The 19735-nt window shown below is 57.0% G+C and overlaps 3 protein-coding genes across 6 annotated transcripts; 2 read left to right on the forward strand and 1 right to left on the reverse strand.

The window, feature by feature from the left end:
* Positions 1–312: 312 nt before the first annotated feature.
* Positions 313–5450, forward strand: LOC123026176 (synaptosomal-associated protein 25-like). The gene is made up of 7 exons (XM_044435485.1): positions 313–540; positions 761–802; positions 2042–2090; positions 2833–2950; positions 3043–3174; positions 4159–4303; positions 5344–5450. The coding sequence occupies exons 1-7, from the start codon at positions 469–471 to the stop codon at positions 5410–5412; spliced, it is 627 nt and encodes a 208-aa protein (XP_044291420.1). The 5' UTR covers positions 313–468; the 3' UTR covers positions 5413–5450.
* A 938-nt stretch (positions 5451–6388) lies between these two features.
* LOC123026144 lies at positions 6389–13762 on the reverse strand. Its single transcript, XM_044435439.1, has 5 exons — positions 13754–13762; positions 12812–13261; positions 11184–11264; positions 10393–10477; positions 6389–6688 (listed from the first exon to the last, which is right to left on the reverse strand). The coding sequence occupies exons 1-5, from the start codon at positions 13760–13762 to the stop codon at positions 6645–6647; spliced, it is 669 nt and encodes a 222-aa protein (XP_044291374.1). The 3' UTR covers positions 6389–6644.
* LOC123026169 (ribonuclease T2-like) lies at positions 13644–18652 on the forward strand. 4 transcript variants are annotated; one of them, XM_044435473.1, is made up of 11 exons: positions 13644–13835; positions 13981–14325; positions 14418–14517; positions 14592–14649; positions 15415–15482; positions 15643–15700; positions 15846–15910; positions 16241–16354; positions 17589–17834; positions 18246–18320; positions 18411–18542. In XM_044435473.1, exons 2-10 carry the CDS (start codon positions 14007–14009, stop codon positions 18307–18309), a joined length of 1092 nt encoding a protein of 363 aa, XP_044291408.1. In that variant the 5' UTR covers positions 13644–13835; positions 13981–14006; the 3' UTR covers positions 18310–18320; positions 18411–18542. The 4 variants fall into 4 exon arrangements, with proteins under 4 accessions (XP_044291408.1, XP_044291407.1, XP_044291406.1 ...); XM_044435472.1 differs by having other exon boundaries at positions 13644–14325; positions 17589–17637; positions 18411–18652; XM_044435471.1 differs by having other exon boundaries at positions 13644–14325.
* Positions 18653–19735: the final 1083 nt, after the last annotated feature.

Here is a 19735-nt window from a genome sequence, read left to right on the forward strand (position 1 = left end):
AGACACAGAAAAAGCAAAGGCCCAAACACTCAGAAGGCATGTTAAAAATTCTGCTTTCTACCTCTTCCCCAGAACAGGCATGTGCCAGGTCAGATCCCGTAGGGGAAAGAGTGTGCTATGTATGCAGAGATCAGGATCATGGCTGGGGTTGATGGGAGCTGTACTCCAACACAGTTGGCAGGGGCCAGGTTAGCGAAGGCTGGGCGGAGTGTGCTCAGGGTCACGGTGCCCCGAGATACAGAAAGAGAAACTTTCCAACTGCCGAGAGGGAGAGAAACGCTGGGAAGGGGGCTCATTTCGTTTCTCGGTGCGGACCTTTCGACGCCCCACATCACGAGGGGAGTGAGGACAGTCTCTCAGAATTTCGGCTTCTCTACTCAGCGATCCCGCCTGCTTTTCCGCAGGGGACCCCGGCCCCGTCCACACAAGCACAGCCTCCCGCTCTGCACGTTCCTGCAGGACCCGGCGATGGCGGCCAACGGCACGGTGGGAGCCGAGGGGGAGAGCCTGGAGCAGCGCATACGCCAAGTCAACAATGAGGTAGGGGGAGTCCATCCGCGTTCCGGCGACCGCCCGATTATGGGATGGAGGGGCGGCCCAGCCTTAAAGGCTCTTCCTGCCTTCCCAGCTCCACGGGGGACATGGGCTGCCCCTCCACAGAAGCGCAGGCCCTGCTGGAGGGGCCCAGCTGCCCAGACGGCCTGTCTGTGTCTCTGTCCCCGGGCAGTTCTGAATCCTTCTTGCTTTGGTCCCCCCACAGTCTCTGGAGAGCACGCGGAGGATGCTGCAGCTGGTAGACGAGGTAAGACAGAAGCGGGGGGCGGAAGGAGGGCGAGCAAGCGACCGCCGGGGATCCGTGGGCCACCTGCCCTCCGACTCCGCAGCCCAGCCTTACTTGAGCACGTTGGCCTCGGGGTTGGGTGGCAGCGAGGCGGAGCAAAGGGCGCCCTTTCCATCTGGGGCGAGCCTCATTTCTGTGCCAGAAAGTGGCCAGCAGTAGCCCACCAGCCTTTCCAGGCTGGCGTCCTTTGGACAGGCTGGTCTGCCGCTCCACCCCACCAGGGGGATGCCTTTGGGGGAATGCAGCTCTAAGCCCCTCAGCCCTTCACCCGCCCTCCACCTTCCCCTTCTGCTTCGCGCCCACTGACATCGCCCTGGGTTTGGGGAACAGCTCTTAGGCGAGGAAACACACAGCTGCAAAGCTGTGCAATCCACAACAGGTTTCCAAACTATTCTTTCTCCAAGGAACGTCTACAACAAAAGCAGGGCAAGATACACGATAATTAACATGCTCCGGAAAACAAACCCCTTAGATCATATTCAAAATACATTCGAGATAGACCGAAATAGGTATTGTCACATGCAACCTTTAAAAAGTGCCAAACCTTTGACTATGCTATAAAATAACACAATAACTTCCAAGAAAAAGATGCAGGCATCCACCCACCAGCACCCCTACACACAAATTATCTTCCCAAAATATAAAGATACCATGTGAAAACACAACACTTTCTAAAGATTGCTTCAAAGCATCGCCCAAACCTGCTAGAAATGCCACCCAAAACTCCCACTGGCCCAGCTCTAGCATTCCCTTTCTAGGTTAGTATATCCCTATATAGCAAGCCAGTAAACTGGTTATTAGAACTGGAAAATGCAATGAAATGTAGTTATTACAATGTGCTTTCCACCCCGAAGCCAAATCTCTCGGGTTGGTTTACCAAGGATTAAAACCTGGAAAACAAAATGTGAAAGATAATAGCAAAGGACAAACAAAGCTGTTGAAAAACATTTGACAAAAGCACCCCAGCCCTCGTTAAAAGCTTGCCAAATGTTGCCTAGTTCTCTGAACCTCCAGGAAGTGCCCCATCTTTGAAAAGCGTTGGGATTCTTAAAAGCGATACTTTTCCATAATCTTGCCTTGCCTTTCTGCATTCAGTCCCTTGCTTCGGGGTGGTCTCTTTCAGACCCCAGAAATAAAGCTATATTATGTGGAGTTTATTATCCTTGTCCGGTTTCCCCTCATTCAATCATTTCTTTTCAGAGCAAGGATGCCGGGATTCGAACTCTGGTCATGCTGGATGATCAGGGAGGTAAGAAAGGCCGAAAGTGTAACCACGGGGCTCCTGCTTTGCGTGATGTTCCCCCCGCACCCTCTTTCCCATCCTCTGGATCTGCTGCATGGCAGCTGTTGCCATTCCAGTGCTCATGCTGGTTGGGAATGATGGGAGATGCTGTCCGGTCCCAAATGATTTGGGTCTGCTCAAAAGTAACCCAGCCCAAACAAGCAGACATCGTGTGCCTGGGTTCCAAGAACACGGTAACTCACGCTCAGGGGCTGCGTACAGGCTGAGCGCCTATTTATTTACCTGTTGAAGAATGAATACATCTCCCACTTTTCTCCCATGGGGGAACTCGAGGGATCTCCGTGTGGCCCCCGGGGGGGTCTCCCCTCCAAGCCAGGCCAGCCCAGGCCTGCTTAACTTCACCCCAGCAGAGGCCTGATGTGTCTTCAGACCTCATGCGGGGCCAGTCGATGGGGAACTGTGGATTCTGGCTGAATTGTGGCTTACTGCACGCTCTGAACCCAGCTAACATGGGGTGGGCTCGTTCTGATCATGGGTTGCTTGGGGAGCTCTTGAGGTTTTAAGGCAAAGCCAGGCCCAGGGCAGCACCCCGACACGGGCCCCCCGTCCCCGCACTCCGATGCGGACCCAGCCTGTGCGTGCGGAAGGGGCGGCCCGCGAGTGTGAGCTTTGCACCGGCCGGTTCCCTCTTGGCTCGGGCGTCGGGGCAGAAATCTCACTGGCCTGCCTTCCTTCTCCTCCGGCTCAGAGCAGCTGGACCGAATTGAGGACGGTTTGGACCAGATCATCCAAGACATGAAGGAGGCGGAGAAGAACCTCACGGACATGGCCAAGTGCTGCGGCCTTTTCGTCTGCCCGTGCGCCAAGTAGGTCCTTCTCTCCGGAGCTGGGAGCCCCTCCCTGGCTGGGCCTCGTGCTCCGGGGGTCCCGCCTACAGGTGTGCCCTCTGCCCCTGCAGGTTAAGGAGCATCAAAGCCCTGGAGGCCAGCAAAGCCGCCAGCGGCAACGGCCAGGACAAGGTGGTCTCCCGGCAGCCCTGCGTCGTGGCCGACGGGAACCAGATGGTCATGAGCGGGCCCTTCATCCAGAGGTAAAGCGGGGCGAAGAGGGGTATGGCTTCCTGCTGGCCGGGGATGATGGGGGCCGTGGCACAATACTCCTGGAGTCCCTCAGGTTGGGGAGGGCTGGAGGGAAGGCTGGGATGGGTTTTCTTCCCCCATTTATGGACGGCCTGCTGCAGTTATGCTGGGCTGGAGAGGTGGGGGGGGCACTCTTCGCTGCACTCTTAAGGCATTTGTTAGCGTACCGATGGTTTTTTCTGGATTAAAAATGGTCAGTGAACGTCACTCTCAACGGTTTCTTTGAGTGTTAAAGAAGTGTTTAAGTGTCCTTCAAGATCAGTGTGAAAACACAATGATGGCGTGCATTGTAAAGGGTCCTTTTTCAGCTCAGGATGATACAATGCACTTTTCAGAAGCATCACGCTCTTATTTTCCGCTTACAAAAATGATGCTTTTCATGCCGTAAGGACAGATTTCCAGCAGATGTCTTTGTGGCTCACCGTCACTTCTATATAATGTTGAATTTTTGCCTATATAGATCCTGTTTTCGACTGGGCAAAAGGGGGATGCTGCCAGGAGGGATCTGGGGGAGTCCCTGTCCAGGGCAAGGGAGAGTGGCCCAGAGTGCTGAGGGGCTCCCAGCAGAGGCTTGGCGTTCTGGCCTATCCTGTGCATGTTTGGATGGAGAGGACTCTGGCTGGGGCATGCTGGGAACGCAGGACTGCCCCCATCTAAACACGCTTAGGATTGCACCTTTAATGGATTCTCCAAAGTGTGTTACTGTGAATTGGTGCATTGGTGTTCAAGGATAGGCTGGACGTGCACATGGTGGGCATGTCGTGAGCGGAGCCGGCTGGAGCCGGGGGTCAGACTAGATGGCCCGGGAGGCCCCCTCTGCCTCGCTCTGTTTCTCTGTTTCTATTGCCTGGGAATCGCTGCCATAAGAGCACAGGAATCCCGGCTCCTCCTCGGAATCCATCCCCTTTCACTGGCCCGTGTGTGTTTCTGTTCAGGGTAACGAAAGATGACGTGGAGGAAGAAATCGAGCAGAACCTGACCCAGGTGGACAGCATGCTGAGCAACCTCCGCAGCATGGCAGTGGATATGAGCAACGAGATCGACGTGCAGAGCAAGCAGGTGGACAGCATCAAAGACAAGGTGAGAGGGCACGCGCTGCACGGACGCGGCGCAGAGCTGTCCCCTTTCGCTCGCTCGCTCGCTCGCGCTGCACCCAAGCCGAACCCGCACACTGAGCAATCCTGCAAACTCTCCTGCCCGGTCCTTCCTGTGCTCCCGATATTGTGCCGGCAATCGCAAGAGTGTCCTTCAGCGTGCAGGCCGGCGGTTCTCCAGGCTCTTCCCTGCAGCTGCAGCTGGGCCTCCGGAGCATCCTTGCTCCTGAAAGACGCATGCCAGTCTTTCCTAGCCTGGTTTTTCCAGGTGTGCCGACTACAAGCCCCATCATTCCAGCCAGCATGGCTATTGGACAGGGGAATTGCGCCAGGGAGGCAAAGGCTGGCGTGGCTCTTACTGAAGGCAGTGCGTTCTGTGGTTGTTTCTAAAGGCCTTGCTGGCGTAGTGATGCAGGAAAAAATTAATTTCAATTAATTTCTGATGAGGGAGTAGCCAGTCTGCAACTTCTAGATGGAACACAGAGCCAGAGGTAATCCGTAGTCAAAGCCCCAACTGTCCAGGCCGAAATATCTAAATATCACGTGTATGTTTGAAAAATACATGTGAAGAAATGTGCACACTTGAAAAACATGCAGAACATTTCAAAGAGGGGCGTAATCTATGTGAGCCTTTGGGAAATACACGTGAAAACATGCATGGAGTTGCATGTATGGATAGAAAAAAAGCCAGGGTCACAATCTGGGGTGGACTGGGGTCAGAATGAGCTATGAGAAGGAATTTGGAGAACTTCCGCAAGCTTGAGCTTTGCCGATTCCCAAAACTTTGTCGGGAAGAGCATCAAACGACAAGGTACGGGGCTGGGCTTGTGTTTTTTCCCACCCACCACGGAAATGCAGCTCTCCAGAGATTTTCTGAGCACTGAATCTCGCCCTCCAGTTGCAGGCCACGTGTGGCTCGCTTGCAGGTCTGCTGACGTGAGGATTTGGAGCGTGACGGTGTTTGCGTCCCTCCGCAAACTCTCCAGCTCTGAGTGCCACTTAGCATCTGTCTCCTTTCCTTCCCAGGCGGTCGCGAACGTGATCAGCATCAACGCGGCCAACAACCAAACCACGAAGATGCTGAAGAAAGCCTGAGCCGCCCCCCCGCTGCCTCCCCCCACCGCACGACAGCCAGCGCCTCCCCCCGAAACCCAGAGGGGATCGCGTCCCGCCGAGGCATTTTCGCCCCGCTTTCCATCCCGCGACTCGCCCGTTTCCTGAACAAGCGTGCAAACTTGCTGGCTGCTACAAGGACAAGCCAAGCCCTTTGGTCTGCAGCTAAGCAGAGCCACCCCCTGGCCCACCCCGTGGGGAAGCCCAGGAGCATCGTCCACGGCCTGCCCATGCAGGATGCTATGCCTGTTTGCCCAGGAGACTGCCTTCTGCTCAGCTCTCTCTGGCTCCAAGCCATACCCCGCAAGCGTGTGGCTAGGGGTGGTACCTCTCCGTGGAGGGAGGACGCATCCCCCATCCAGTCAAAACCCGGTGGATTCCAACTGGCTGAGCAGAAAATCCCCCCGAGAACTCCCCCCCAAATGAGAGCAAAATACTGTCAATTTAAACAGACAGAGGAAGAACTAGAATGCCTTAAGACACAACTCTATGCACATTTAGACGGAGAACAGGCGTACAACTCCCAGCATGCCCCATGGCATGCTGGGGCATGCTGGGAGCTGTAGGCCTTTCCCTGTCTAACTGTACACCAGGTTGTACGCCTCGCCTCTCCATCTCTCGGTCGCCTGGGGGGGCGCTGCAGCTTGGCTGCCTCCCTCCCGCTTTGCTTGCGGGCTCCCAGGGTTCGAGCCCCAGCAGCATCTCCCATTAAAAGAGCCGGGGGCAGAGGACGGGATGAAGCCCTCCGACCCGCCCCCGTCCCCGCTGTGGGTGTCCCGTGGTCGCCCCCAGTGCCGGGCGAGCCCGTCGGTCCATCGCCACGCACGCGCCCGAGCGTGGCCGGCCCGATGGGCAGCTTGCCACGGGGAGTGTTGCCGTGTGTGTGTTTGTCGTGGCATTGCAGACGTGTGGTGGCAAACCAGGTGTTTTTTGTCCGGGTTTCTTTCCGGGACCCTCGTTAAAGGACATGTGAGTCTTATTTATTTGTGGTTTAATGTCTACAGATGGATCTTTACCAAGTCATGCTGCGCGGAAGCACGTTTTCCTTCAAGCCAACGGTCGCGTTGCTCCCCCTGCCCGTGTCTGCTGCCCTCTGCCGTAGACCCCAGAAGAGGACCCGGCGGAGCGGCCTGGGGAAGGGGCTGCCCTTCCAGGGAGGGGGGTGGGGAGCAGCTGTGCTTGTAGGTCAGCCCCGCCAGCGCCGTTCTCGCCATTTATTTCCTGGGTCTGAAGAGCTCAAAGACCGCGAAGGCACCACCTGCGGGACAAAAAGCAAACGCCGGTCCACTGGGGAACTCCGAGAGCGGCAGGATGCAAGTGTTCAACCAGCCGAGAGTGGCCGTGAGAGGCAGGGGCCGTCAGAGGCCGATGCCTCGTGGGCCATGCATTGAGCGGGGCTGGGTGATCTGGAGCACGGGTGACGAGTGCCGCTTTTGGCATGGGCGCACGCAAGCACCTGCCTTGCTTCTGGAAGGCTGGCCTGGCTCAGAGCTGTGCTGCTTTCCTGCTGGCCCTTCCTGGCTTTCTTTGCAGAAAACCTGTCAGCTCGCCAGTGTGTTCTGGGCTGTTTTTCCAGCCCCGTGGTGGCTATTTTTTGTCCGTCTGTTTTTGCAACAAGGCCCAATGGTGGCCTTGTGCGCACGGCTGAGGCCGGAAGGAAATGCTCACACAAATGGTTTCTGGACACTCCCGGTTTATTTCCTGTTCAGTGAGGCTGCGGTGAAGGATTGCCCCTTATTTCCCCCTGATTACACAGCTTCACTCCTGTGGGAGTAGCTATTCAATTATTGTTACAATTTAAAAAAAGACTGGGAAAAATAATGCCAGATAACGAGAATTAGGGCTTCTCTACCCAAGGCCTTGATTATGTTCTTGTGATTCCTCACTCTCAGAGGTTTGTGGGGCCTTGGATGATGTCATTGTGCTCCAGGACTTCCTCTATGTTTTCCAGTCTTTTTAACAGTTTTCTTTTTAGAGTGAGGTAGGTCTGGTATTGCTGTTCAAAGTGGTGCTCGACTCTTCACGACCCCACGGACAACATTCCTCCAGTTCTCCTGTCCTCCACCGTTCCCCAGGGTCCACCCAAGCCCTCACCCACCACCCCAGTGACCCCATCCAACCACCTCCGCCGTCCCCATCCCCTTTTGCCTTCAATCATTCCCAGCACCAGGGTCTTTTCCAGTGAGTTGTTCCTTCTCATTAGGTGGCCAAAGTATTTGAGCTTCTCCTTCAGCATCTGTCCTCTTAAAGAGCAGTCAGGGTTGGTTATATAAACCAGTGAAAAAGTCTGGTGAGAAGTTGCAAATGTAGAGAAAGGCAGAGGGATACAAACCCAGGGGAAAAACTTATGTAAAGGACATTTTTCCCCTTCTGCAATGGAAATGAAAGCAGCAGCTTCGGTAAATCAATGAGCTAAACTCCACAGGTAAAGGAGCCCTTTCTCAGGAGTAAGTGCACAATCCCTTAGCCACACTGAACAGGAAGCAATAAAACCAGAGAAAAGTGAAAGGAGATGCTTTTAATTTGGGGACATTTGCTGCATGGAGTGGAAGAGGCCATTACAAAAAAGTCACTGCTATGGCAGGATAATATACCATCCATTTTAATTCCAGTTCTCCAGCAGAGAAACGATATATCCTGTTTTATTTCTGTACCAATGCTGTGCTTTTGGGCTGCATAATAGCAATTGCGGTTTTGCTCTTTTAATTTTATTGCTGCATGTGTGCCTTTTAAGCTTTTGTTTAATTTTAACTTTTGTCAGCCACTCAGAGAGCCTCAGCTATCGGGCGGTATATCAATGAAATAAATAAATGCCACAGCAGCATTATATCTAGTATGGAAGATGACGAATCTGATTAAACAGATTATTAGAAAGAAAAAATGTTAGATCAGAAGGTAGGGGTTTTTTTTTTTCAAAGCAAATGAAAGTGCAGTATAATGAGAGCTTGATTGTTAAAAGCATTTTTTGAGAGTTTACCAAGTTTGGGTTAAAAAAACTTGTGTTATGGCTTAACTCTGCAACATCCTGCAGGACAGACTTTGTGTGTCTATATATTTATTAATATTAGGGAATAAATTGTCTCCTACAAATAGAGACTTGTTTGTTGGCAGCTTTTGAACCAGGCTGAATTAGGACTGATTTTGCTACCTTCAAGGAGAAAAGGGATGGTGTGTGTAACTTCAGTGTACTGTTTGCAATGTTTAATGTTTTAATTAAGAAATATATTGAAAATACAAATAATTTATCAATTACTCAGTAAAAATTGAAATCTTCTAATTGTATGCTATATTAAATATTATACAGTAAGCAGCACCAATTTGTGTCAGTGTGGCAAATTTAAATACCGATGACTTAATAGCTGAATCTGAACAATTTCAACTAGTGCCAGGTTTTTGCTCCAACTAATGAAAGTATCTATTATATACATTTTTTTCATGGCAATTACTCCTCCCTTCTCTAACCCTCACTGAAAAGATCCATTTACACGGACTTAATTAAAGACCAACTTTTAATTTCCCATTCAGTTATTGCAGCTCTTAGGCTATTCAAACTCTTGTCCCCATTACTAAATACATTAATAATAGCTTAATGAGTGCCTAATTCTGCCTAATCCTGGAAGTTAAGCAGGTTTGGGCCTGGATGGAATCTGGAGGGGTTATTTAAAATGCTATGAACCTCCAGATTGCTCTGGCTACAGGAGGCATAGAAATACAACCCAGTAATGATGATGATGATTCATTCATCTATTCTCCTTCCAAAAGTCCCAAAAAGATAATTATGGCTTCCAGTGAAATTCCCAGGGCTGTTATTTCTTTCCTGTCATGTTAACCGTCATGTTGTTCAAGGCAAGGCTGGACGTGCACATGGCGGGCATGTCGTGGGTGGAGCCGGCTGGTGCCAGAGGTCAGACTAGATGGCCCGGGAGACCCCTTCTGACTCACTCTATTTCTATGTTTCTAACTTCCCCTCCTATGCATAGCCTGGGAAAGGGAAATGCGGATGCACCTCCTGAAACTGGCTCGTGCGTTCCAGAATAGGACATGAGCAGGTGCCAGAAACTTGGCCGCCATTTGGAACGGAAGTCGTTCTGCCCCGGGCAGCGCAAGGGCCGGGTGGTTTCGTTTCCCTCCTCGTCTCGCCTCAGCGAGAAGCACGGGGCTTCCGTTTCGGGCAGCGACTGTGAAAGTGGTTTCGAGGAGCTGTTTCTGCTCTTTTCTCTTTCGCAGGCTCTACAATTGTCATGCGCTACATCCGAGAGAAACGGCATGCGCGGTTTCTCTTTCACCAGCAGCAGGCTCTGGAGCATCAGGTTGAAGCATCTGGGCATACCTTTCTTTTCTGTTCTTCCTCATGTCTCCCGCCCCCACATTCAAATGCCCCCAACTTTTTAAACACCAAAAGCAGGGCCAGGTGAAGATGGTCTTCCAGGAATTCCTTAGGTGCATGCAGGTACGCCACCTCCGGTAAAGCAGGTGGCCCGCAGCCAGCAAGGCCAGCAGCCAGAGAAAGCCTCCTCCCTCTTGGACCTGTCCAGTCCCTTTTTAAAGCCATGCAGAACTCCCCGTGGCAGGGAGTTCCGCAGTTTAACTGTGTGAAGAAGTATTGTTTCGGCAGCTTTTTTAGAACAAGGAAAGTGGGCCTTATCTGGACATTGCACATTGTGCTCTCACGGATTTGTGCGCTTCCGCTGTAGTGTAGCGTCCCCTGTGGTTGTGTAACGGGCAACACAAGACAGGGCAGAGAAAGGGAGAGAAAAGGAGAGAAAAGCGTGCAAACGAGGAACCTTAATCCCGCAGAAACGAACGAAATAGAGCCCGAGACGGAACAAAACGAAGAGAGTCCACGAGATGTTCGAAAGTGGCAGAGAAGCAGCGCCTGCGCAGCCACCGCAGGCCCCCCGGCCCTCCCGCCTCTGGACCTTCCTCCTTCCTCCACAAAGTTGGGATGGAAGCGGGACTTACCGAAGACGCACAGGGACATGGTGATGCGGTACAGGATGTTGTCCTTGGTGCCCCCTTTCAGGTGCACCGGCAGGCCGTTGTCTTCCTGCAGCGGAGAAGGCGGCGTTAGTCCCGCTGGCTCCAGCCTCGAGTGCACGTACCCCGGGGGTGCCGACGCTTTCAACCGGGGGCCCAAGTCCCATTTCAGGGAAACGTGGGGGTTGCATTGGTGGCGGTCAGTGCAAAGCGGGGGAAACGAAAGGCAGCGAGCCGGAAAGGTCAGCCTATGTTGGCCTAAAGCTCTCATGGCCCACGACTAAGCCTTGGGGGGTCTCCCAGCCCAGGGGGGCAGGGGTGGGGCCGCCCGGGGAACCTCCCCAAGGCGCAGTTTGGAGCCCGAGATGCAGTCTCAGGTTGGACACCCCAATTCGCACATCCAGGTTGTGACCCGCATCCAGGTGTTTAGGAGAACGTGCCGAGATGCCAGGCAAGGCAGGGGCTCTTCTGGACACACCTGCCTTTTGTCTTGGGGGACAATAACTCTGGAAACGGCATGGCAGGGGCTGCGGGGCTGCCCCAGGTGTAGCAAGGGCTGCAGCCCCAGGCGAGGGGTGGGTATGTCCAGGCCCCTCCCAAAACGTTACACTTTCATTTTTAAAAAAGGCTCTAGTCCCTGCTACTTATGCAGATACCTGGGGAGAAACACTGGCTGTTGTTTGGTCAATGGCGCCAGGGCCGAGACACGCACTGGGGCCTGGCTTTGCACACTTTTGCGTGAATAGTGCGCAGCTGGGGCCGGCCACCTTTCTCACCTGGAATAATTTCTGGTATTCTGGGACTCTGTTTTTCAGCTGACGAGTAGAGGAAATGAAGAGGGGCCTGATGCGGGAGGCCTGGGAGGGAAGAGACAAAGGGCAGGGAAGCCATGAGGAAGGCCGGCTAGGAAGCATCTTCTGCTCGTTTTCCAAGGGAGAAATGAAGGTCGCGAAAGGCTTGTGATTAAGCCTCAAAGGTCAAGTCATTAATTGCCGCTGGAGTGCCGAGGTTCTCAACCAGCCGCAGCCACACCTGCAGCTCTGACTTCTGCTCACGCCGGCTCTGCATGTTGCTCCCAGGGGACCGAAAGGCACAAGCGCAACCTGAATCCGGAGGCCCAGAGGAGGCCCGCCGGGTCCCTCGTCCTCTCCGTGGCCCAGGCCGGCTCCCCTCACCCAGAGCCCTCCGGCCGTGTGGGGCTGTGATGCCCAGAGCCCCTCGCACGGCTGCATCAGCCTCCACTGTCAGTCAAGGATGGGGATTGAAGTCCAGAGACCGTCTGCCCAAGCACTGGACTCTACCCAGCCCTATTTCTTTGGGGAAAGGCACAGCCTGCACGGATCCCCCGACACCTCCGCGCAGCTGGATCCCCGAAGCACTTTGGGGGAAAGCAGGACCGGCTTGCTGTGTGTGTGCGGGGCATGTGCCCCTGCCAGTGTGAATATGCACCGCGATGGGGCTGGCACACGTCCTCAGGTTACTCAAGGATTAATTAACCCCTGAATAACCCTACTACTAGCCGGGGGGGGTCACACGAGGGTTGTTGAACCCTCGCCTAGCCCCCCACTGGCCAGGCCTGCCGGTCACGTGGCACCCACATCAGGTGCAAATTCATAAAGGCACCTGACTCACCCCTTGGCTCACCGTGAGTTAAGTGACTCCGACAAACTCACCGCATTGTGCAAGCAGTTCACCACGCTCGCAGTCGTGCAAGGGGATATTTTGGCGTGCAAACTGCCCGAGTTCTCTGGGCAGGGCAGGCCACAGGGAAAACGGAAAATGCAGACAGGGCAGGGCCCCCAGAAGGTCAGTCCTCACGCGCCCCCTTTCCACACTAATCAACAAGCGTGAGCAAAGGGCCCCGAGGGGGCAGGATCGCCCCCTTTCGCCAGCTGGGAACGGAGGACACGGTTAATTTGAAGCAGAAATGCTGTGCCGCTCGGAGCTCAGACTAGGCTGGCTTTTCGTCTCCACCTTGCAGAACACATACATAGAAAACCGGCCACCCCTCGGGGGGGGGGGGCTGCAGACGCTTGGGTGGCTCCCCGGCCACCTGGCATGGCGCCAGGTGCTCCCCCACTTGGGGTTTTCGATCCAGTGATCAAGGTGGGCTGCAGCTCCCGCTTTATTTGCTTCTGCCTGCCTGAGAACGTGGGGCAGCTGCAGCCCCTTCCAGCTTTGGCCTCAGCAATTTTGCTCTCGCAGTTTTCTTCAACAATGTTTGCTCGCTACCCCGTCTCCACCGACCTTCCACCGGTGGTGTTAGTATCGGCCTGCCAGCAAATGATTAATTCGAGCGCCCGTGGCTGGGGGCCAGCGACGGGCGAGCCGCAAACGCCCCACACAACCCCCCCGGCCCCCCGCAGGGCAAGTGGCTTCCTGCCCCACGGAGGCACCGAGTTACCAGAAGCAGCTGCATTCTGGGCGGCCTGGTGCTCGCTTTCTCCTTCGCTCGCTTGTCCCGGCAGTGACGACCTCCGGCACGCCTTGCCTTCCCAAGGACGCTGCCTCCCCAGGCGGGTGGGGGGGCGCACGGAGGCCGGCCGAGGGCTGTGTCACTTGTCCAGCTGCCAGGGGTAGAGGCAGCCGAGGAGGCCGCGACTCGGGCCGAACGCCGAGACCGAAGGGACGGATTTAAAGGGCCCGGAGGGGCCGCGAGGGCTGCAGCCCCCCATTCCGGCACCCACCGCTCCCTGCCCGCTGCACTCCGGCGGTGCAGGAAGCAGCTGGAGCTGGCGGGGGTCCAGGGAGCCGCCTGGGTTGTGAAAACCTTCAGGGGCACAGAGAATATGCGCTCCCGTTCACCGAGCAAGTCGAAGGGGCCTTCACGGGAAGGGCGGCAGCGGTGACGCAGCTGCTAAAACACTCTCGAGGGCTCCCGGCGGCCCTGCCCAGGACGCTGCTCGCCGGCCGGAGACGCTCGGGGTGGAACGGGGGTCCTTCCACCGCATGGACCTCACGGCAAGCCCCCAGGGAGCCCCAGGTCCCCCCGAGCTCTGGGGCGGGGAGAGCCAGGCAGGCCTCCTGCTTCCAGGCTGACTCCCTCCAGCCCAGGCTGCCCTGAACAGGCAGCTCTTTGCTGAGGAGGATAGAAGCTGTAGTCCAGCACAGCTGCAGTGTGTTAAATTCTGCTGATCTCTCTCTCTCTCTCTCTCTCTCTCTCTCTCTCTCTCTCTCTCTCTCTCACACACACACACACACACACACACACACACACGTGCACGCGTGGAGAAAGGGTGCAGGCATTTTGTAACACAAAGACACATAAGCAACCCCCTTCTGCCAGGATTTATCTGAATTTTCCCAGCATCTGCAACAAATGGCTGCCAAGATCCGTGGGCACTACAACCCCCATCACCCTTTGTTGAGCTGAAGTCCCCCAGATGTTGGGTGTCAACACACACAGTGGCCATTCAGCACATCTGGAGGTGCTTGGCTGGGGAAAGCAAACGGAAAGGCGCTCCTCTGACCAGGGGACTGCGGGAACAGTCCTCCCTAGGTGGCCCAGGGTGACCCTGGGGCAGCCAGGTGTGGACGGGGCCTCACCGCCCCCTCTCTATCCTCCTCGACCAGCGGTTCCGCGAAGATGGGAAATTTGCATGCGCCGACAGGAGCCGAGGGACTTGCAACTCCTCCCAGCACCTGCGCCCCAGCGAAACGCCCACCGCCTCGGCCCCTTTGCGGGGAGAAGTGAAACCGGCTCTGTGCTTCTCTGCGGACACCTGCTCTCCCACCGCATATCGGTGCTGCCCCTGAGCCGGGACGGACGCGCCAGGCAGCTGCACGTCGGCAGCCGCCGGGCAGAACAAGCCGGGCCCGGCCAAGCTCGGCCCCCACACTGCCTGCAACGGTCTGTCCGCGTTTTGGGCAGGATCCGCCCCAGTCCTGCTTGGAGAGCGATCGCGGGCAGGCTGCCGGGTGCGCCGGAGGGCGGGGGCTGCCGGGCGGCCCCCTGCTTGGGTCATGGCGCTGGCTTGCTCTGGGAACTGACCGGCTCCGTCGCCCCGCAGGCATGGCGGCGAATTGGGCCGCGTGGGCCTTCCTCGGCATGGGCGTCTTCTGGCTGACCGTCAGCCCTGAGGAGAGGCGGCCGGAGGCAGGCGGCTCCAGGTAGGTGGGCCATCCCACGAAGCCGGGGTCCGGCAGGCGGAATCGCCCCTTGACCTCCACCCCCCGCATTGCAGGACCTGTCCCTGGGAATGCCTGATCTTCGTCCAGCTGTGGCCGGGCTCCTTCTGCGTGGTGAGTGACCGAGCGATTCCACTCAGGGCCCCTCCTTCTGATTTCAGATGCCTATAAATCCCCCCCCACAAGTCAATTTGTCGAGCAGCTCCTGAGCAAGGGCCAGAAACCACAGCTGGGGGTCCGATTCTGGCCACCAGGTTTGCCCTTGGCCATGCCCTTTCCTCGGGGCGCCCCCTTTCCCCGACCACAAATCCCCCGCCGGGTTTGGGGCAGCTTTCCTCCCTTCTGAAAGGCCGAGGCACCTCGCCGAGGGCCGGAGAGCTTTAAGTGACGCTGGGTCGGCGCCTGGGAACCCTCTTCACCCCCAGTTCTGCCTGTGCCTGCGCTGTGGCCCGGGGAACCCAATGCACACCTTGCCAAGTCAGGTAAGCCACCCAGACAAGGTCTCCGCTCCCAGGGGGCTTACAGGAAGCGAGCAGGTGGCAGGAAGATGCGAGAGGAGCGTCGGAGGCACGGAGGGCAGAAGCTACGAGGCTGAGAGTCCTGGCGGGCGAAAGGTCCGGTTCCCAGAATTCCCCTGGTGCGGGGGAAGACTCCCCAGACTTGGGGGGAAGCCACAACCGTGGAGCCATTCTCAAGATCTGCATCTGATGGGGGAGATGGACGGAGGGCGAGGGCTGGGCGATGCGATGCGATGGGATTGCTGCGGGGGCGAGAACGCGGCGAGGCGGGCCCGGCTGAGGATCCGGTGGCGCGCGGTCAGCCGGGTCAGCCGGGAGTGACCACCGGACCCCACACGCTTCCTCTGTCTTGTCTCCCGAGGCGCTGGGGCGGCAGTTTGAGTGCGTCGTGCCAAAGAACGCGCACAACTGGACAATCCACGGATTGTGGTGAGACAATTGCTTTTGGACCTCCGCGGAGGCCTGTGGTCCTGGCAGCCCTGCACCCCTTTCCGCCCTGCCGGGAGCCCCGGGGAACGGGGAAGCGCCCTGGGCCGCCCGCCCGGCAGCCCGGCAGCATCGCCACTCACCTCCACTCCTCCCTCCGCAGGCCGGACCACGTCACGGAGTGCTGCGCCTTCTGGCGCCTCTTCCCCTCCGACCTGGCGGTGAGTGTGCTGGCGGCGGGAGCCCAGGCTGGGGTGCGGCTCCTCCGGGGCCGGGGGGCCCTTGCCGACCCCGTGCACAAAGCCACCCCACACGCCTCCCCACCGGGGCGGCTCCTCCCACGCACACCGCTCCTCCTCCCTTTAGGGCCTGGAGTCCGAGCTGAGCCTGCAATGGCCGACCTTCATCAACACAAGCAGCTTCTCCTTCTGGTAAGCGGGCGAGCGAAGGCAGGCAGGCAGCCCGCCTGGGCTGAGGAATCAGTTCAGCCCGGCAGCTGCCGAGGCCGGAAGAGGGGGTGAAAGCCTCCAGGGGGAACTGCAGGATCACCCCCACCCGGGGCTCATCCCCACTTCTGCCAGTCAACCAGAACTCCACGGTACTGGCACCAGGGGGCAGAGTAATCCGGTGCCTGGGGGGCCCTGATTTCTTCGTGGGGGGCACTGCTGAGCCCCAGGGCTCGCCAGCTGCTGGAGACGGTGGGCTGATCCAGAGGTGGGCCTGCAGAGCGTTGGATGCCCCCCTTGCCCCCCCCCCCGCAGGGAGAAGGAGTGGCAGAAACACGGAACCTGCGCTGGCTGCATCGAAACGCTGCACACGCCTCAGAATTACTTCCAAGCTGCTCTTTTCCTGCACTCAAAATACAACATTGACCGGTAAGCCAGCAAAGCGCAACAGCCACGAGGGCGGCACAGTCCGCGGCTTTGCCCAAAACAAGCCCAAGTTTGGAGGCCAAGCTGGACGAGATGCACACACATTGAAGACTCAGAGCGAGCCGAGTCAGTGGCCCAGGTCCCGCCAGGGCCTCGTGCCACCCATCGGCAACCTCGGATGGATAGCCACTCTGTGACGTGCAAACGCGGGCACTGCAGGTTAATTGTAGGTCGAACAGCCCCAAATGAACCTGCAACCAAGGCACAATCCTATGCATGCTTAGGCAGAAAAAGGCCTAAAGCTACCACCATGTGCGAGCTGGCTGGGAGTTCGACGCCTTTTTCGGTCTAAGGTTGCACCTGTAGTTGGGTTAACGTGAGGTTCTTTAACCTATGATTAACCCATAGTTAATGAACACATGATTTGGCACTGCCACTCACAAATAAGGTCTAGTCCAGGGAGGGAGAAAGCCAGACACCCCTGGAGTCCCACTGCAGCCCTTTGCGTGGCTATTCCAGATCTTTTCTCCTGAAGGGATTTCCGGCAATAAAATAAAATATGGAAGAAATGTTGGGAAAACACGGGAGGTTTACAAAAGGAAGATGATAATGTGTGGACCCCAGTAATATTCGTTGGTGGTGTGTTAACAGCCTTATCTGGAAACAGCCAAGTTCAGGGTCTCTGAGCTTTAACGCTAGAAATGGGCCAGTGTGGCGTAATTCTTGGAGTTTGTGGCTGGGCCTTGGGAAACCACGCGTAGGGCTGAGGCGCACGGGGCAACCGGGTTAACTGCAGAATCTCAGCCTGAGAGCCAGTGTGGTGTGGTGGTGAAGCGCACGGGACCGGGACTCAGGCGATCCGGGTTCGAGTCCCCGCTCAGCCATGGAGCCAACTGGGTGACTTTGGGCCAGTCACAGACTCTCAGCCCAGCCTGCCTCACAGGGTTGTTGTGGTGGGGATAGGATGGAGGAGGAGGAGGATGTAAGCTGCCTCAAGCCCTTTGTAGGAAAAAGGCAGGATATAAATCGAAAAAAAAAAAAAAACCCGCCTTACAGAACTCTGTGAGGATAAAATGGAGAGGAGAAAGATAATATAAACTGTAGGGAAACAGTATATTAAATTAAGTATGTGTGTTTGGGGGCTGCGTTCCTAAAGGACAGATCAAAGCCTAGTCTTGAATTAAGCCCCACTTCCTTCTAGGGACTAATCCTGCTTACCCTCCTCTTTGCCATGCAGAGCCTTCCAAACGGCCGCCGTTGTGCCATCCTGCTCCAGGAATTATCAGGTGCGCCTTCTGTCTGCCCAGATCGCTGGCTTCCTCAGCAGTCCGAGGGACTGGGGAGAGGTGCAAGATGAGGCTGGCCAGAGAGAGCTTGGCCTCCATCGCCGTTTTCATTCATCTCCTCCTATCGGCCTGCACGATTTCTGTGCAGGCTCTTTCCATGCTGGACTACCAAGCCTTAGGCGGCCTGAACGGAAAGGGTGAGGCTACCAGGACGTCGGCATGTCACCGGGACCGGCGAGCAGGAAGGGCGCCCTTGGCTGAGATTGCCCGGTGCTGCAAGGGTGCCAACAGTGCAGACGCTTTCCAAAATTCAGTTTGGGAGGAAAGCCCCAGCTGTGTCGCAAGTCCGGCCCCTGTGCCCAATGCTGCAGTGCAAGGCCGGAAGTGAGCACACAGCTGGGGTTCCAGAAAGGGGCTTGGGGGAAGCAGACCCTTAGATCTGAAAGTCACAGAACTGCACCCGTGAGGGTATTGAACGGCTTGAACGCAAGGGCACCGAGCCGGGGGGAGGCCGCCGGATGTCTCTGGGGATCCAGACCCTGCTTCCTGCCAGGGTTTTCCGTCTGGCGTGCCTCTGACTCTCCCGTCCTGCAATTCTCCCTCTTCAGTTCCAAACCTTCACCGGCGCTTTGGAGCCCTTCCTGGGAAATCAGTATGAGCTGCAGTGTGTGACTGATGCCCAGGTGGGTTACCTCAGCTCTCCCTGAGCAGAGAGCTCCTCTCGGGGGTCCCGTGCCGCACCCCCGTTCTTAAATCCTCTTTCCTTGCTGCAGGGACGCCAAATTTTGGTGCAAATCAAGATTTCGCTGTACAGCAATTTCTCCACTGGCTGCATGAGCGGCTCCTCTGGGAATGTGTCCCCTTACAAGCCCTGCAGGGCCGAGAAGGGGATTTTTTATTTCCCCACCAATCAGGAAGACCCCCGCAATCCTTGCCCCTGACGGAAGGAAGGCTGGCAGATTCGATCCGAAAAGAGGGGCTATGAGGACCCAAAATAAAACAGAAAGTGACTGCTTGCTTTGGTGTGATGTTTAAATGGAATTCTGGGCACTGGCAAAGTGATGTGACCCATTTCAGCTGGTGAAGCGTGGGGCGGGGTGGCATTACATACCCCCAAATTCTGTTATTTTCACCACAGGCCTCAGGATTCAGAATGGGGAGCAACTCCATGCATGTAGGACGCTTTCCTTTCACCCGTGCACAGGCGGCACTCTAAATCCCATCATCCAGTGACTTGTGCTGCGTGTTTGCCTGCGATCCTACACACCCCTCCACAGAAGCCACGCTGTGTTTAATAGGGCTCGTTCCGGATGAGGGGGTAGAATCTGGCACAATTTGGCTGCACCCCCAAACTGTGGAAGGAACACTTTTACTGCCGAGACCTCTAGCGAGGATGCCGGCCGGGGGAGAGGCGGGACTGCAGTTCTGCAGATGGCTGGGTTTCCACGCTCCTTCCTTGCAAAGGGACTGCGACCAGCACACGGTAGCCCTGGAAGAGCAGCGTTTACCCCCTTGCAAACAGGCGTGCTGGCCCGGGGCCCACAGGCACCGCAAGTGGGGTGCAGCGGCCCGAGTTCGGAGACAGCAGATCTCTCCTGAGGCACAGCTTGCTGACTGACCGTGGGCCGCCAGTGGCTTCCGCCTCGCCCACCTCACAGGGTCGTCGTGATGGATGCATAGACGGGGCACCCGCGCGACTCCCCGAGCTCCGCGCAGGGCAGGAACGAGGGAGATCGTCACCCCCGCTGGAAACAGGCCGCGTGCAGGGAACGCTCTTGCTGCGGCGCCGGGTGGGGGCACATGGGCGCTGAAGTCCACAGCAGCGGGCCCGCGCCCCGTTCGGGCGGAAAGCAGCCGCCGTGCCCGCTGCAAAGGCACGTCCCCCAAACCCCAACGCGGAGCCCGCGGGACGCGGCGCCGAGGGGCGGGGCCGGCGCGCTAACTCCGCCCGCGCTGATTGGCCGTGCGCGGGATCCGCGGCCCCGCCCCGCCCCGCCCCCGTCTCCGCCGCGGGAGCAGCCGCGGGCGCCGCAGCCGCCAGGTGGGGAAGCCGCGCCGAGCGGGAGCTGGGCGGGGGGGGGGGGGGGGGGGGGGGGGG

This window comes from Varanus komodoensis, unplaced genomic scaffold (assembly GCF_004798865.1).
Source record: "Varanus komodoensis strain SLA01 unplaced genomic scaffold, ASM479886v1 scaffold29_3, whole genome shotgun sequence".
NCBI lineage: Eukaryota > Metazoa > Chordata > Lepidosauria > Squamata > Varanidae > Varanus > Varanus komodoensis.

Bases quoted from the DNA above. Each gene is read 5' to 3' on its own strand.
- LOC123026176 (XM_044435485.1), top strand. From the start codon at position 469: ATGGCGGCCAACGGCACGGTGGGAGCCGAGGGGGAGAGCCTGGAGCAG. The intron at 2,091-2,832 runs GTAAGAAAGGCC...CCTCCGGCTCAG, and splicing joins CATGCTGGATGATCAGGGAG to AGCAGCTGGACCGAATTGAG. The intron at 4,304-5,343 runs GTGAGAGGGCAC...TTTCCTTCCCAG, and splicing joins TGGACAGCATCAAAGACAAG to GCGGTCGCGAACGTGATCAG.
- LOC123026144 (XM_044435439.1), bottom strand. The intron at 11,265-12,811 runs GTAACTCGGTGC...CTTCCCTCCCAG, and splicing joins CCAGAATGCAGCTGCTTCTG to GCCTCCCGCATCAGGCCCCT. The intron at 6,689-10,392 runs GTAAGTCCCGCT...TTTGTCCCGCAG, and splicing joins CATGTCCCTGTGCGTCTTCG to GTGGTGCCTTCGCGGTCTTT.
- LOC123026169 (XM_044435471.1), top strand. From the start codon at position 13,791: ATGTTGGGTGTCAACACACACAGTGGCCATTCAGCACATCTGGAGGTG. The intron at 15,701-15,845 runs GTGAGTGTGCTG...TCCTCCCTTTAG, and splicing joins TCTTCCCCTCCGACCTGGCG to GGCCTGGAGTCCGAGCTGAG. The intron at 16,355-17,588 runs GTAAGCCAGCAA...TTTGCCATGCAG, and splicing joins TCAAAATACAACATTGACCG to AGCCTTCCAAACGGCCGCCG.